Raw genomic sequence first — 16,148 nt, 5'->3', positions numbered from 1 at the left:
TAAGGGATTGCGGCTTGCCCATCCCCCCTGGGGGGTGATTTCTCGCTTTCTGTCTCTCTGTCTCTCTCTGTCTGTCTGGCGAGCGCACGCGCCCTATAGCGAAAAAATCTCTGTCAAAAAAAAAAAAAACAAAACAAAACAAAAAAACATCTTTTTTAGGCCAGTTGGTGGTAGTGGTGTGGCAGTTAAGGCAGATGTAACAATATAGTTCAAGGTCCAGATGTGGTAGCTCAAATACCACACTGAAAGTGTGTGCATGTGTGCCCAAAATCCCAAAGGGAGGGATAAATGGAGGAAAAGGGATTATGGCATGACCATGCCCTATGGAGGTGCTTTCTCACTTTCTTTCTCTTTGTCTCTCTCAAGTGAGCACATGAGCCCTCTGGCAAAATTAAAATACAAAAACAAACAAAAAAATGATCTTTTCCAAACCAGCCACAGTGGTACAGCAGTAACACAACACTCTGCCATGCTGAAGCACTTGGAAAGGTCCTCATTTTGCATCCCAAGGTCTCCCTGTACATGCTTGTAGGTGGTACATGCCCATGATCCAGGCTGGCTAAGGTTGGGGGTGAGGGTGGATCTTAGCATGAAGACCTTGTTGAGGGTATCTCATTCACTCTCCCTCCTCTCAATAAACAAATAAAAACACTAAAAATACTCTCATCTATTACTGTATGCAATCTTGTATCTGACTTAAAAAAAATCAATACTTGAATAATGAGATTGATACATTAATTATTTCATTAAATCCTCAAAAGACCTGTATGAAATAGATATTTATTCCCATTTTCCAAATAATGAACTAGAGCTACCCAGTCAGCAATCCAGAAGAAATGATACCTGTATTGACTCTAGGTAATTCAACAAAAAGGCCCATATTATAATAAAAGCTACTTAAAGCAATGTTTTTCAAAACTTTTTCTACCATACAGATGCTAGATGTCAAAATTTTTTCTAGTATTCTTTCTAAGGTGGGGGTGACTTTTCCCAAGTGAAAAATTTGGCTCAAGAGGGCTGTAGAGTGCTCGCTTCGGCAGCACATATACTAAAATTGGAATGATACAGAGAAGATTAGCATCCCCCCTGTGCAAGGATGACATGCAAATTCATGAAGCATTCCATATTTTTATCACTCTCTGATCCCAAGATATACTATAAATCTGTGATCATCAAAACAGCATGATATTGGCACAAAAACAGACATGTGGGCCAATGGAATAGAATAGACACCCCAGAAATAACCCTCAAAGCTTACAGCCAACTGATTTTTGACAAAGGTTTTCAGTCAATCCATTGGGAAAAGGAAAACCTCTTTAGTAAATGGTGCTGCAAAAACTAGGTATCCACCTGCAGAAAGATGAAACTGAACCCCCATCTTTCACCATGAACAAAAATCAACTCAAAATGGATCAAAGATCTGAACCTAGGACCTCAAACAATAAAACCACTGGTGGAAAATGCTGGAAAAACTCTGGAAGACATTGGAGTAGGCAAAGACTTCTTAAATAAGACTCCCAAAGTACAAGCAATAATCCCTAAAATAGACAAGTGGGATTATATCAAACTAAGAAGTTTCTGCACAGCAAAGGACACAGTAACAAGTGTGAACCAACAACCCTCAGAATGGGAAAATATTTTTGTTAAATATGTCTCAGACAAGGGACACATAACCAGAATACACAGGGAACTCAAGTGCCTTATGTGAAAAAAAAAAAAAAGATTAACCCAATTAAAAGATGGGAAAATGAGCTGAGCAAAAATCTCTCTAAGGAAGACATACAAACAGCCAAAAAGCATATATGGAAATGCTCAACATCCCTCATCATAAGGGAGATGCAGATAAAAACCACAATGAGATACTACCTAACCTCTGTCAGAATGGCAAAGATTAAGAATATAAAAAGTGATAAATAACTCAAATGCCCACAAACAGATGAATGGATTGAAAAACTGTGGCACATATACTCTATGGCATACTACTCAGCCATAAAAACCAACAAGATCCTGGCTTTTGACAGAAAGTGGATGTATATGGAAGATTTATTTTTGCTGAGTGAAGCAAGCCAGGCTATGAAAGAAAGATATTGTATGTATCCACTTAATATATACCAACTATCCGCACTCTGGTAGAGAGTGAAATACTGGAGGATGTAAAAGCAGTGAAAGTACTTAACGAGGATAAGACAGTGTGGAATGGGGGGGGGAAGTGAAGAGAAGAGGATAAAGAAAGACGGTAAGAGAACAAATAGAGAGGCATGACATTAGTGGGACACAGATATGGCTTATTACCTGTTGATGATGACGTGTATAGTATTATCAACTGGTTTGGTCTGAGAAGTATTTCATGATGGATAAAGTCTTTTTACAAGAAAAATGAGAAATAGTGATTGACTATTAAAAAATTGGAATAATAATAATAATGATCGGAAAAAACAATGAAAAGATATTGAATGATGTAGTGGGGAGTATAATGTCTCTGTATTGACTGACATGTGTGGCAATCCCTTTTGAAAAAGCAATGTAATACACTGTAAAGTTCTATGCAATTCAATGTTATATAAACAAGATTATGATGATAATAAATTTAAAAAAAAGAACAACTGCAAAAAAAAAAAAAAAAGAGGGCTGTAGAGATATAGATACGTCCACTTATATAATAGGCTCTGCTTTCAAAAGAAGGGGTAGGATCTGGATGGTAGTGTGCCAATAAAACATGAAGCTCTGTGAGGCTAACCAATATGAGAAGGTTCCAGGCCCAGTCCAGGGACTTCCATGGACATTCCAGTGTGTGCACGCCCATGCTCTGGGACTGGCTGAAGCAGAGGGTGGATCACAACATGAAGACCTTGTTGGGGGTACTTATCTCCCTGTCTCTCTCTCTCTCTCTCTCTCTCCCCCATTCATGAAAAACAACAATGAAATGGAGGGAGGGAGTATTCCAGTCCTATAGCACAGTGGTGAAAAACTGTACATTGATACTGGATCAAACGTGGCCAACAGCAGTTTAAATCCCTCTCCAGCAGCTTGAAAAACACCCTGGGCTAATGTGTGTGTGTGTGTGTGTGTGTGTGTGTGATCCAAACCCTGGTAGGGTGGAGCCATGCAGAAGGGATTGTAGCATGACCACATCCATTGGAAGTTTCTCTCTCTCTTTCTCTTTCTCCTGCATGCATGTGCCCTTTGGCAGTTAAAAGGAAGAAAAACAAAAACAAGAAAGGGGAGAGAAGATCAGCCTCCAAGGAAGGAGGAAGATGAGAGGGAATGAAGTGAAAGACAAAAAGAAAGAGCAAACCTGGCCCTTATTCTATGGCCCAGGTGATCCTTCCTCACAAACCTAGCCATTTTGAGAGTTCAAAATAAGAGTCCAGGGTGGTGATGTTTAAACAAAAGGAGAAAGGAAGTGTGTTGCCTCTGAAAAGGTTTAGTAATCACCCAAATATTGATATTGATCTAATTTAATAGATTCTATTTTTTCTGTTTAATTTTTTTAAATCCCTCTTTTTTTAAAAGAATTATTTATTTAATTCCATTTGTTATTATTATTATTATTAAATTTGACCAGAGAGAGAGAAAGGGAAAGTGAGAAAACAAGTTGCCAGGTCTGGGACTCAAACCACAGTTGGCCATGTGGGAATCCAGCACCTTTCTCCACTACACTTCCTGCTGCCCTCCCCCCCCCCTTATATTTTTGTAGGAAAATTTGTGATCTGGCCCTGGCAGGGTGGAACTATTGACTTTATTTGGGGAAAAGAGAGGGGGATCAGAGAGGGATGGAGGAAAGAAGGAAGGATTTTCTGCTTGGCCTGATCTGGGAGGATGCACCCATGACCATGAGGATGGCTGGGGTTGGAGATGGATTGCTGTGTGGAGGTCCTATTGGGAGTGCTTTCTTCTCTCTCCTTTCTCTTTCTCTCTTGCTCCCTGAATAAATAAATAAATAAACTTTAAAACTACTAATTAGTTAATTAACTCACCACCTGGAAAAAGCTAATGCCATTTTACAAAGAGATGTCTCACAGGGCTAAAAATTAATTTACACAATGGGAGGTTTCCTTCATTGGTGGGTTTTCCTTTTCTTTGCAGTAAGAAGAAAGGAGCTGCCCTAGTTTGCTCATTGTTTTTCTGTTTAGTATCTACCAGTGTTTGATGTTTAATCATAGAAATTTCACAGTAAAAATGAGGGAATTAAAGCAAAAGGACAAGTTGACATACTTTTAAAATGAAGAAACTTATAGTGGGTGCCCCCACTAAACAGAAGTGAGCACGTGTAAAAATTGCTTGCAGGAAAGCAAACAAATCTACCAATTTTATAAAAGTGATATTTCAACCTCTGACCAGAATGAATACTATTGAAACGCTGAGGAAATAATTATTTACCTTCAGATAGGTAATCCTGACATTTTTGGCATTTTTCATGAAATTCAAAACATTCTGACCTATTCTGGCCAAGTTCTCCACACAGTTCTTTGTCCCATACAGGTAAGATCTTTGAAATCAGGCTTCCGTGATTCGGGTCTGTGGAGAATGCAACGTTCACACATTAGCATCACTGGAGTTTATACCTTAAAGAATGAAAACAATGTCATTGCTTTTTCTTACCAGTGCTTTCAGATATTTTTTCTGTACTCAAACACTGGAGTGCATGGTGGTACAATCAATGCTAGAACAATCTGACATCTAAAAATTGCACACACCCTGAAGTCCAGGAATCTTGTTATTAGAAATATATTGTTAGTATGTACACGCAAACACATTAATGCATGTAATTTTATTTTCTAAAAGGAATCATGAGGAATTATTAATAATAACCATCTTGCAGTAGAGAGACTTGGAGTGTAAGAAAGCTTTCATTTATTGTGTTCCTTTGTATGTTTGAACTTTTTGGAGTTAGGAAATCTTATTATTAATAGTATTATTTCTGATGTCAATTGGGGTAAGTAAATAGGTGATTGTGAGCCACTTATATATTTTTTGTCCTATTTCTCTTTATTATAAAAAAAAAACAAAAAACCTCTAGGGAACTAGCAGTTAGCGTAATGGCTATGTCGCTGGACTCCCACGTAGTCGACCGCGGTTTGCATCCTGGACCTGGTGGCTTAAAACTCACGCCGGGCACGTGTGCTGCGTGCCCAAGATCCCGAGAGGAGAATGGAGGAGAAGGGATTGTGGCATGACCATCCTCCCTGGGGGGTGATTTCTCACTTTCTGTCTCTATGTCTCTCCCTGTCTGGCAAGCGCGCGCGCCCTATAGCAAAAACCTCTCAAAAAAAAAAAAAAAAAACCAAAAAACCCCCTAGGGGCCAGCTCATGGCATGATGGTTAAGAAAGCTAGATCTCACATGTCCAACTGTGCAGTTCAAGTCCCAGATATGGTGGCTTGAAAAACATGTTGGGCATGTGTTTGTGCATGCCCAACATTCCAAAAGGAAAAATGGAGAAGAAAGGATTACAGTGTAACCATTCCCCATGGGGGTCAGCGCTTTATCATTCTGTGTGTGTGTGTGTGTCTCTTTCTGACAAATTTGAGGGCCCTCTGGCAAATTTTTAAAAATCCAATTATTTTCATTTTTTTAAAGCTAGAATTGGGGGACCATCAGCAGGTGGCATAGTGGTTAAGGTATTGGACTCCCATGCAGTCGACCACAATTCGAGTCCTGGACCCAGTGGCTTGAAACTCAAGTGAGGCATGTGTGTGTGTGTACATGCCCAAAATCCTAAGAGAATAAAGGAGAAGGGATTGCAGCATGACCATCCTCCCAAGGGGATGATTTCTTACTTTTCTATCTCTCTGGCAAGCACATGCACCCTATAGCAAAAATCTCTTAAAAAAAAAAAAAAAGAGCTAGGACAGCAGATAGCGTAGTGGCTACGTCACTGGACTCCCATGTAGCTGACCATGGTTTGAGTCCCAGACTCGGTGACTTAAACTCACACCGGGTGCACATGCATGCATGCCCCAGATCCCGAGAGGAGAATGGAGGAGAAGGGATTGCAGCGTGGTCACCCCCTCAGGGGTGATTTCTTGCTTTCTGCCTCTCTGTCTTTCTCTCTCTCTCTTTCTGGTGAGCGTACGCACCCTATAGTAAAAACCTCTCCAAAAAAAAAAAGAGGCTAGAATTGGGAAGTTCATAGCATTCAAAAGGGACTGGAAATGTCTGTTTCTTAAACTGGGTAGTAGATATTTACTTTATTATTATTTTTTGCATTTCATATTTATATATTATTAACAGTAGATCAAAGATTTAGAAAAATACCTAAAACTGATCAGATTTCAAAAAACATTTTTTTCCAGGAAAGTTAGCAATCTATACAAAAATATCAACATAAAAGAAAAGTTTATCCAACAGAAAATTGATGATTCCTAATAGAATATTATTATTAACTTATAATATTATTATTAACTTATAGTTTTCAGTTACATTAAATCTCAAGATTTAAAAATGAAACTTTTAATTTCAAGATAAACTATTAAGTTTATGTTTAAAAACAACATAGCATTCAGACTATAGAAGAGAAGCATTGTATGTCCCCACTTAATATAAACTGAATGTCTGCACTTTGTAACAGAAACTGAAAAGTTGGAAGGTATAAAGGCATGGAGAGCAACTGTGGATACTAGAGATAGTGTGAGAGGAGAGTGGGCAGTGGTGGGTAGGAGAGAGGGAATCAGGGAAAAAAAGAAAAGCAAAACATTTAGCAGACACAAAAGTGTTAAATTATGTGTTAAGGAAGACGTGTATGGTAATATCTTTGAGTGGATTAATATGCAATGTATTCATCCTGGGAAGATTTCTTTGGTATGATGAAATGTAAATAAAACAAACAACTTGGAAAAAAATAACACAGCATTGTTAGGTTAAATGGTGTTGAGATGACCATTCTTTTGGTACCTAGACAGTCATTTCCTCCCAGTTGCCTTCTTGGCCCCTTCTCTCTGCCCACGGAACCCCTGGAAGCCACCTACTATAGACTTTATCCTGGCTTTATGGAGTGTTTAAGTTTTTATCTTCCTCATTAGACTCTGAATCTCTTAAGAGAAGGAACTTGGGGGGGACCAGCAGGTGGTGTGGTAGCTAAGGTGCTGGACACTCCCACATGGCTGACCACAGTTCCAGTCCTGGACCTGGTAGCTTGCTTTCTCCCTTTCTCTCTCACTCTCTGTCTTTCTCTGGTCAAATTAAAATAAATGAATGAATAAATAAAATAAAATAAATAATTTTTTTAAAAAAAAAGAGAGAAGGGACTTGGTCTTGTCATTTTAACCTTGCCTTTCTTCTGTACCTTCTTCTACCATTTCACTTATTACATGGTAATGTGACTGTCTACTAATCTGTCTCTTTTTCTTTCTCTGGATTGAGTTTCTAGAAATCGCAAGTGGTGTCATAATTATTATTTTATTCTCAGCAAATAGATTAATACATGGTACACAGATGGGGGTGGCAAAGTCCATGTTCATATGACACCAGTTCTCCATCTTGCACCCATGGTATAGTCCATCACCTCACTCAGCCAAGCCATAGTGGAACCTTAGAACTGTTCTAGGCAGTTACTTGCAGTGTTACCACCGATATCAAACTTCTAGGAACCCCTCTTGCCTCTCTGTTTCTTCCAGAGGAAAATTAAGGTCAGCAAACACTCTCTAAAGCAGGATTAGAACCAGATCACCTGGCATCTAGCACTGTTTCAAGCTGCCATAGAACACAGACTCATCTGTTCTATTTAGAGATTTATGACAGGACAATCACAAGGACAATCTGTTCTTTCAACAGATTTAGGAATTGATGTCTAAAAAGATTAAGATAGGAAAGGAATTCTTCTATATGAAGACTAATATGAAGCCACATTCAATAAAATAAATAATATTAAATGCCAACATATCTCAGATCTTAAAATTATTTCCTTTCTCCTTTTAATGTTTTTCATTATTCTATTTTAACTATATTTCTAATTTTGGCTCTTAGGCCAATCAGGACCAATAAGCCGATCCATGAAGGTTGACAGACAAAGAACTGGCTCAGCAAATGTTGGCCTTGTCAATGACAAGAGGTATGTATTAACTTCCTATTATTGCACTAACAGATTTCTGGAAATGTATTGGGTAGTCAGAAAAATCATGATGTACTTTCTCCATGTTTTCCTATGCAAAAATGCATCATGATTTTCCAACAACCCAGAAGTACCTTGAAACAACACAAACTCTTTATTTTCTTGTCTTCTGGATTAGAAGTCTAAAGTGGGATAAAATAAAGGTTTGGCAGGGCTGGTTTTGTGGAGGCTCCATCCATTTCCAGCTTCAAGAGACCACCTACATTCCTTTGGCTCACCATCCCCTCCCTTTATTTTGAAAGTCAGCAAAGTAGGGCCAAGTCTTTCTGCTTCCATCTCTATTGATTCTTTTCTTCTGCCTTCTTCCTCTTTTCTTTTCTTTTCTTTTCTTTTCTTTTCTTTTCTTTTCTTTTCTTTTCTTTTCTTTTCTTTTCTTTTCTTTTCTCTCTCCCTCTTTCTTTCTTTCTTTCTTTCTTTCTTTCTTTCTTTCTTTCTTTCTTTCTTTCTTTCTCTCTCTCTCTCTCTCTCTCTCTCTCTTTCTTTCTTTCTTTCTTTCTTTTTTTTTTTGGAGAGGTTTTTGCTATAGGGCATGTGTGCTTACCAGAAAGACGGAGAGAGACAGAGAGATAGAAAGCAAGAAATCACTCCCAGGGGGGATGGTCACACCGCAATCACTTCTCTTCCATTCTCCTCTTGTGATCTTGGGCATGCACGCACACATGCCCAGCGTGAGTTTAAGCCACTGGGTCTGGGACTCGAACTGTGGTCGACTACATGGGAGCCCAGCGACATAGCCATTACACTAACTGTTAGTCCCCCTTCTTCCACTTTTAAAGATCCTTTTGATTACATTAAATTCACTCAACAATCCAATTTCAAAGTCAGTGGAGAGGCCAGCGCTATAGCCTGTGGTTAAGGGAGTGGAATCCTTATAGCTGACCTATAGTTTGAATCCTGGTCCTGTGGTTGGAAAACACTCTGGGCACATGTGCCTATGTCCCCCAAATCCCCACAGAATGGAGAAATGGAGAAGGGATTGCAATATGACCACACCCCACTGAAGAGTGCTTTCTCCCCCTCCCACTGTCTCTCTGTCTCTCTCTGGTGAGAGTACACACCCTCCAGCAATTAAAAAAAAAAGTCAGTGGATTAACACCCTATATACTTCCGCAACCTTACTTTCCATTTTGCTATGTAACATCATAAATTCACAGGAGCTGGGAACTCGGGTTTGGGTATATTTGAAGAGCCATTATTCTATTATAAGGGAAAAATTCAAAATGTCAATTAATTAGGTAGATTTTCTAGTGGCAATAGGCTTAATTCCTCACCAACCACTTGTCCAGAAACGCAACAGAAACCACATACAGATACCCTCCAGTCTTGCCTAACTGTTGATAAATCGTCCACATTTGCTCTGCTGGGAAGAAATTATGTCCTGCCAAGCTTGCTGCATACAAGGGAGTGGATACTGAGGAAAGAAGACTATAATAGCATAAAATAGACTTTCTTACTTGTTTTTGTTTTTGTTTTTAATATTTCCATTCATAGGGAACTTGGACCAGGTTATCAAATAATATGGAGATGGTAGAGACAGTGGTAGAGTCAGCTGAGAGTAGACACTAGTTTCTAGGTGTGAATGAGAAGGAACCTGAGCAGACAGTGGAAAACCATGTTCTTGGTAAGATGGGAGGGAGTTACAGTGGTTGGGAAATTATTTAGATTTTGACACGTCTGAATCCTAACTAGTTTGTGCACATTTGAATGTAGCAACTCACATGCGAAGTTGCTATACATTAGGAAGGAGGAGCTCATTTTGTTCTAATGAACACATTCTGAATAGTATTCCACAACAACTGATATCTATTTAAAAGTTCAGGCAAAAATTATTAAATAATTAAATATCACCCCAGCATCGATATATTTAGTCCATTGCCCCAAGGCGTCTAAATATTTGGTAAATGAGGAAATTCACAATGGAATACCAGAAAAAAACACCTGACTTACAAGAAAAATCCACCAGACTCTGAACTATAGCCCAGCAGTTCCCGTAATGATGGTTGGCCTCTGCTCATGGAACAAAGGGACTGGAAGGATGTAATGCATTGTTTTCTGGCTTCGGGCTCTAAAATGTGTGAGTTAAGCCATTCCTCTCTAGAGGCCGGTTATGCAATGTCTTGCCAGGTTTGAGAATCTGATTCAGATGTCGTCAGTTCCAGCTGATATAATGGGAAAACAGTCATCTAGAAGAAGCCCATTTTAATTTTTATCTCTAGACGAGCAGGCCTTTACTTGGCTTAGTGATTAATAACAGATAAGCTCAAGAAAACACAAATTCTATACTTGGCCCACATGAGAGCTTTCATTTCTAAAATGCTTTGTTCAGGATATTCCACAGAAGCCTGAAGAAGATATCCCCTGCCTTAAACATAAAACAGCATTATTTTTCCAACATGGAACATGGGAAAAAAGAACATGCTTTCTACCAATAATTAATATATAATAATATAAGATAATATATTAATTGATATAATTAATATATAATAATTAATATTGATAGAAAACAATTCTTTCCCAATTTCTATTTCCATAGTGTTGGGTTTGTCTGTGAATATTTTCTATAGTTTGGTACACAAATGTTATAATTTAAGGAATTATAGTAGTGATTGAGAGGAGATTGTAGAGGGCTCTAAATTTGACCTGAGACAAGGCTTCTTTAGAAACTGAGAGTCAAAACCCTAGACTGACTTTAAAGAAACTCCATGATGTTAAAGCAGAGTGAAAACTAAGCATCTACATGAGTTTTAGTAAGTAAAGGAGGCAACGATTATTTTCAAGTTCTCATCCCATTTGCATTTTCGTGTTTCAGTTTTGAAAATTTGCTCCACGAGTTCTCAACAATGATAAAAGAGGGATGGTGGTTGGCAGACTTCAAAGCTTCATTTAAGTGGCTCTGAAACTTTGGTTATTCATAAATTGTCACTTCGAGAAATTATGTACAATGACTCTCAACATTTCCGAAGCTAAACAAAACTAGACATTCAAGTAAAAGTAATCCTTTAGTACTTGCCTTTGTCTTCTTTTGGTAAATCCTTGATTGCATTTAGCGTCTCAGTAATTGTTTCACTGACACTTTCATATACAGACAGACTGAAATTGCAAAACAGCTGGAAAAAGTTGGGAATGTCCCAGCTTTGCACAAAATCTATTTTTTTTGTTGGCTCTTTGGATGAAGCTGGAAAAAAGTAAGGTTCTGTTAAGTCTGTATCTGACATGAAATATAACTGAAAATTTTGATCAAATTCTTGCTGCATCTGTTTGAAGACATTAAAACTCCTGTTAAAGAGAGATTTCACATCCATAGTCAACTGGCTGAATACATCCTCCATTTGAGTCAGTTGTGCATCTTCTTCAGCGAGCTTTTCACTGACAAGGAGATCTTTTTCACTATCTTCATGGAAAGGAAACAAAAATTGGTATATCTTTCTGAAATACTGTTCCATCTGTGGGGTGGGGTGGAGGACAGAAATAGAATAAAAAGTTATTTTCTTTCTGGATTCTTTCTTATTTCAAATTCAAAGTCAACTTACACAAGTCATTCCAAATCAAGAATGGTTTTGGGTAAGAAAAGGTGATTAACTTTGAGATACTCTATTAACATTTCATATGTGGTTTTGACTTTGTGAAAATTTGATCTGAAATTCCTTCTGGTTTACATTTGTCTACTGATGACCTAAAAGGTCAAATATCCAATATTGTCAACAACTACAGTCTAGTGTACAGGTGGCTGTTGGCAAGCTATTGCCTATAGGGCACCAGAGAGATTCCTTGATTACTGTGAAGAAGGCTTTTGTCTTTCATCTCTTAGTTCCTTTTTTTTAATTCCTTAGTAGAATTCCATTAGTGTCTTTATACTCCCCCTTTCTCATCTCATAAATTAATCTAGGAAAGAAACAGATCAACCCATCTCCGCTGAACTAGCGATGTCCAATGCAGCTTAGTAGGTTACTTAAGGATGGTTATATACTAGCAATGATCAAAGCCTTCCTTGACTATAGTTAAAAAAAAAAAAAAAAAGAAAGAAAGAAAAAAGAAAGAAAGAAAAGAAACATTAATTGTTGAATGTGGGGAATAACTCAGTGGGATAAGATTTTTCAGTGGTTACACAATATGCTACATCATCTGTGTAATGCCTGAGTCTGAGCAGACCAGAGTAGCCCTTACATGATAGCAATAATGGATGTGGTAAGTGTTATCGACTATTGAACATCACTGCTGTAGCATCATCACTGTGCTGTCCAAAGAATTCTCCGGTAATTTTTAGAGGACTAGTGCCTTTCTCAGAAAGTAATCTGGGTAAATTGTCTGCCTCCCCCTCAGTCAGTTTATGTTTACTTCACTACAAACACACACACACCAATTTTAAACCCCTAAAATTACACACACACACACACACACCAATTTTAAACCCCTAAAAATTTTTTCTAAAGTCACACAACTGGTCCAAATAAGAATGGTCCCCAAATATCCTGACTTTCAGCTGGTGTTCCTTCTACCATATTCCGGTGTGTTAGAAAGAGACAGTGACTCTAAAAATAGAGCAGATGCAATTAACAGTGGAGGCAAATTAACTTGGCACATTCATTATCCTAAGGGTTGCTCCCTTTGTCATCGAGAACGACACTGCCAAGCCAGGAGCATGCTCTAATCAGTGAGTGCTCTTCTATGGAGAGTGAAATTCCACTCGATTTCATATTCAGCTCACTTCTTGAAGGGGAGGGAAATTCAGGCCAACAGAATGTGGGACAGAGCTCATCCTATTCAGGTCACCCCCCTCTGTGAGTCCCTCTGCCCAGAAGATAGCCAAAGGGGACAAAAAAGGAAGTGTGCAAATCCTATATGACCCTCACAGATAGGGCAAAAGGAGACGTGAAGGTGATGTGTATGCGTACGCACATATGTGTGTATGCATACGTGCTGCATGTAAGGGGCAGAGACTGATGGAGAGATTCAGGAGGCAAAGAATATCTTCAAATATTTGGTCTCCAGGGGGAAAAAGTTAAAGCAGATTTAAGTCAGAGACTATGATACTATGATTCAGAATGCGGTTTAACAAATATTTACTGGATGCCTACAATGCTCAAATAAAGATAAACGAGATGTGTTGCCTGCCCTCAGAGAGCTTACAATCTATTGGGAACATGTTCACAAATGACAAACCAAGGCAAAAGGAGTCATGGTGTTTCCAAGAGAGATACATAATACATGCCATTGAAAGGAGGGATGTGCTAACTTATAAACTGCGCATACGTACATAGGTGATAGTATATAAGCATTAGTGTTAGATTCTAGATGGCAAAAGGTCAGCATCAGGTCAGGCATTTCTATTCTAAGTGCAATTAATAGAAATTAATAGAAAAGCAAGCTGAAGTAGGGGCCTTGTGAACTCTGAACTCTTGAACTCTATTTTTCTCTTACCGTATTTTTCATAGAGGACCAACGAGGTTGGCAGCTTGTATAAAACCTCATGCATTTACTTTGCAGGCAAGAACTGCATTTGTCCCAGGCATCTGCCGAAGAGGCCTGGCACAGCTTCTCTTCTTCGTCCAGATGTTCTTGAACTTCATTCATAAGTTTCAGGGCCTCCTAATTAAAAATAGGAACATAAGTTCTAATTCCATTTCATGATTCTATAGGTATTTCAGTTGAATTCACTCTAAAAAATGAGCATTGTATTCTAAACTACTTCAGCTTTCTCCTTCAGGCCCCTAGCAGCTGACAGATCTGCTCCTACTTGATTAAGAAAAGAGCACTGATTGATCTCTATGGAAGGCTGTGTAAATCTTACTCATCTGTTCAGTCAGTCATTAAACAAATATTTATTGAGTGCTACATGACAGAAATCATGCTACATGTGGATAAAGCAACAACGCCATCCCCAACGGGAGAAACTCCTGTGATGTACCTATTCAATCTGTCTTCAAGTCTAGTCCAAGAGGGATGTGGGAGGTGGACTTTAAGACTTATAAAGCTGACGCTTTTTCTTTTTTTTTAGTTTTCTTTTTCCTACCGGGTTGGTGTGCTCGGCAGAGAGAAATAGAAAGCAAAAGTGAGACATCACCCCAGAGGTTGGGGGTTGGCCATGTCGCAATCCCTTCTCCATTTTCCTCTCAGGACTTTGGTCCCACATGTACATGTGCCCAGCATGTTTTTCAAGCTACCAGGTCAGAGATTCAATCTGTGGAGTTGGCTGTGTGAGATCCAGCACCTTAACCACCATACCATCTGCTGGCCCCGAAGCTGACACGTTTTATTTTTCATTTATGCTGCCTTTAATTGTGTCTTTTTTAACATTGCAGGAAATTGTCGTATAGTCGTTAAGTTGCATAATAATGTTTTGGTCCATGACAGCTGCATACAGGACAGTGGTCCTGTAAGATTACACCATATAGCCTAGGTTATACCATTTAGCCTTGTTCAAGTTCACTCTGTGATATTAGCACAATGACAAAATCACCAAATGACGCACTTCTCAGAACATACGCAACATATGACTGAACAACAAATCCAGTTTCCCGGTGAGTTACGTTCTAGTCACAGAAATTGCCCGCTTTCCACTGGCTTCAGGCTTGTTCGTACTCTGAGCGCTCCCCCTTGTGGCACTTGCTGTCCTTGCCAGGTCTTGCTCTGGATGTTTAAAGTCCAGCAGCAGCAGCACCTGCCTGGGACAGCCTGAGCCTGGCACGTGATGATCCCCATAGGCTGGCACATAGCACAATAGGCCTTTCTTCTCGTGCCCCTGCCTAGGCCCCTGGACTCTCTGCAAGTGTGAACTTCTGAAGAAAGACCCCTCTATGCCTGAGGAGTGGTTCAGAGGAATGAGGAGTATAATGGACAGTCCGTAAGAAGATAGCTTCAGTGCCAAAGGCAACTCCAAACACTGCAAGGGAGGGAAAATTTCTGAACCTTATACCAACTTATTGTTCATTTGCAATCAATAGAAAAGAAAAAGAAACCACCCTTTCTGGCCTATGAAGCCCATATGACAATCTTCCACCTCTCTTCTGCTGGATGGGATTTTTCAGCTGCCCTTATTATAGAGTTCTGGTGCTAAGCCAGGTAACATTTGCCATGGCCCACCTAGGAAACTGGCAGGGCCTCGACCTAGCAAATGCACCCTGTGATCAGGAAAGGATTTGTGTCTCTGTACATATGTCCTTGGGATTGGCAGAAGGATTTTGTAATCCCACCCCTTCTTTAAAATGGCTGTCTCGGGACCAGTTGGAGGCATAATGTTTACACTGCTGGACTCCTATGATGTTCGAACCCCAGATCTGGAGGCTTAAAATTCATTCCGGGTGCTCAAAATCCCGAGAGGAGAAAGAAGGAGACAGGATTGTGGCATGGCCTTCACCCCTGGGGGGTGGTTTCTCACTCTGTCTTTCTGTCTCTCAGGCAAGCACCCATGCTTGACAGCAAAAATCTCTCTCAAAAATAAATAAATAAATACATAAATAAGGCTGTCTCGGGACCAGGAGATGGCGTAATGGTTATGTCGTTGGACTCCCACATGGCTGACCATGGCTCAAGTCCTGGACCTGGTGGCTTGAAAATCATGGCGGGTGCGTATTCTTGCATTCCCAAGACCCTGGGAGGGGAATGGAAAGGGGATTGCAGCATGGCCATCCTCCCAGGGGAGTGATTTCTCACTTTCCCTCTCATTGTCTCTCTCTCTGGAAAGCACACGTGCCTTATGGCAAAAACCTCTAACCAAAAACAAGCAAACAAAAAATGGCTGTCTTACACTGGTAGACTGCAATATCTCTTAGATTGCCAGTCCTAATTTAAAATATTCTGCTCATTGTGTTCATAAACCTAAATTCCAATATTCCCAATTCTAAATTATACTCACTGTGTACCTTTGGGCAAATTAGTTAATACCTCTAAGCTTTGGTCTCCTCATCAGCAAATAGGAATAAGAATAGGATCCCTTTCTTAAAGGGTTTGTTTTTGGTTTTGGTTTTTAAGTTTATTTGTCTATTTCTTCTGACCATGGCTCAAGTCCTGGACCTGGTGGCTTGAAAATCATGGCGGGTGCG

The 16,148-nt window shown here is 39.4% G+C and overlaps 1 protein-coding gene and 1 non-coding gene across 2 annotated transcripts in view; one reads left to right on the top strand and one right to left on the bottom strand.

Moving 5' to 3' along the window:
* The window catches only part of CLUL1 (clusterin like 1), a 19,000-nt gene extending 4,880 nt beyond the window's left edge, over positions 1 to 14,120 (bottom strand). Inside the window, exons 1-4 of the mRNA XM_027773093.1 lie at positions 14,015 to 14,120; positions 13,528 to 13,695; positions 11,120 to 11,552; positions 4,381 to 4,518 (exon numbers count right to left, since the gene is read on the bottom strand). Of these exons, the coding sequence (XP_027628894.1) occupies positions 4,381 to 4,518; positions 11,120 to 11,552; positions 13,528 to 13,680 (724 nt within the window). The 5' untranslated portion in view covers positions 13,681 to 13,695; positions 14,015 to 14,120. The remainder of the gene's footprint in view (positions 1 to 4,380; positions 4,519 to 11,119; positions 11,553 to 13,527; positions 13,696 to 14,014) is intronic.
* Positions 1,025 to 1,131, top strand: LOC114008345 (U6 spliceosomal RNA). Its single transcript, XR_003549898.1, has one exon. It is a non-coding gene; the product is annotated as a U6 spliceosomal RNA (small nuclear RNA).
* Positions 14,121 to 16,148: the final 2,028 nt, after the last annotated feature.

This window comes from Tupaia chinensis, unplaced genomic scaffold, assembly GCF_000334495.1.
Source record: "Tupaia chinensis unplaced genomic scaffold, TupChi_1.0 Scaffold000320_2, whole genome shotgun sequence".
Classification (NCBI taxonomy): Eukaryota; Metazoa; Chordata; class Mammalia; order Scandentia; family Tupaiidae; genus Tupaia; species Tupaia belangeri.
The sequence above is the reverse complement of the archived record's forward strand: the minus strand, read 5'-3'. Positions and strand labels throughout refer to the sequence as shown.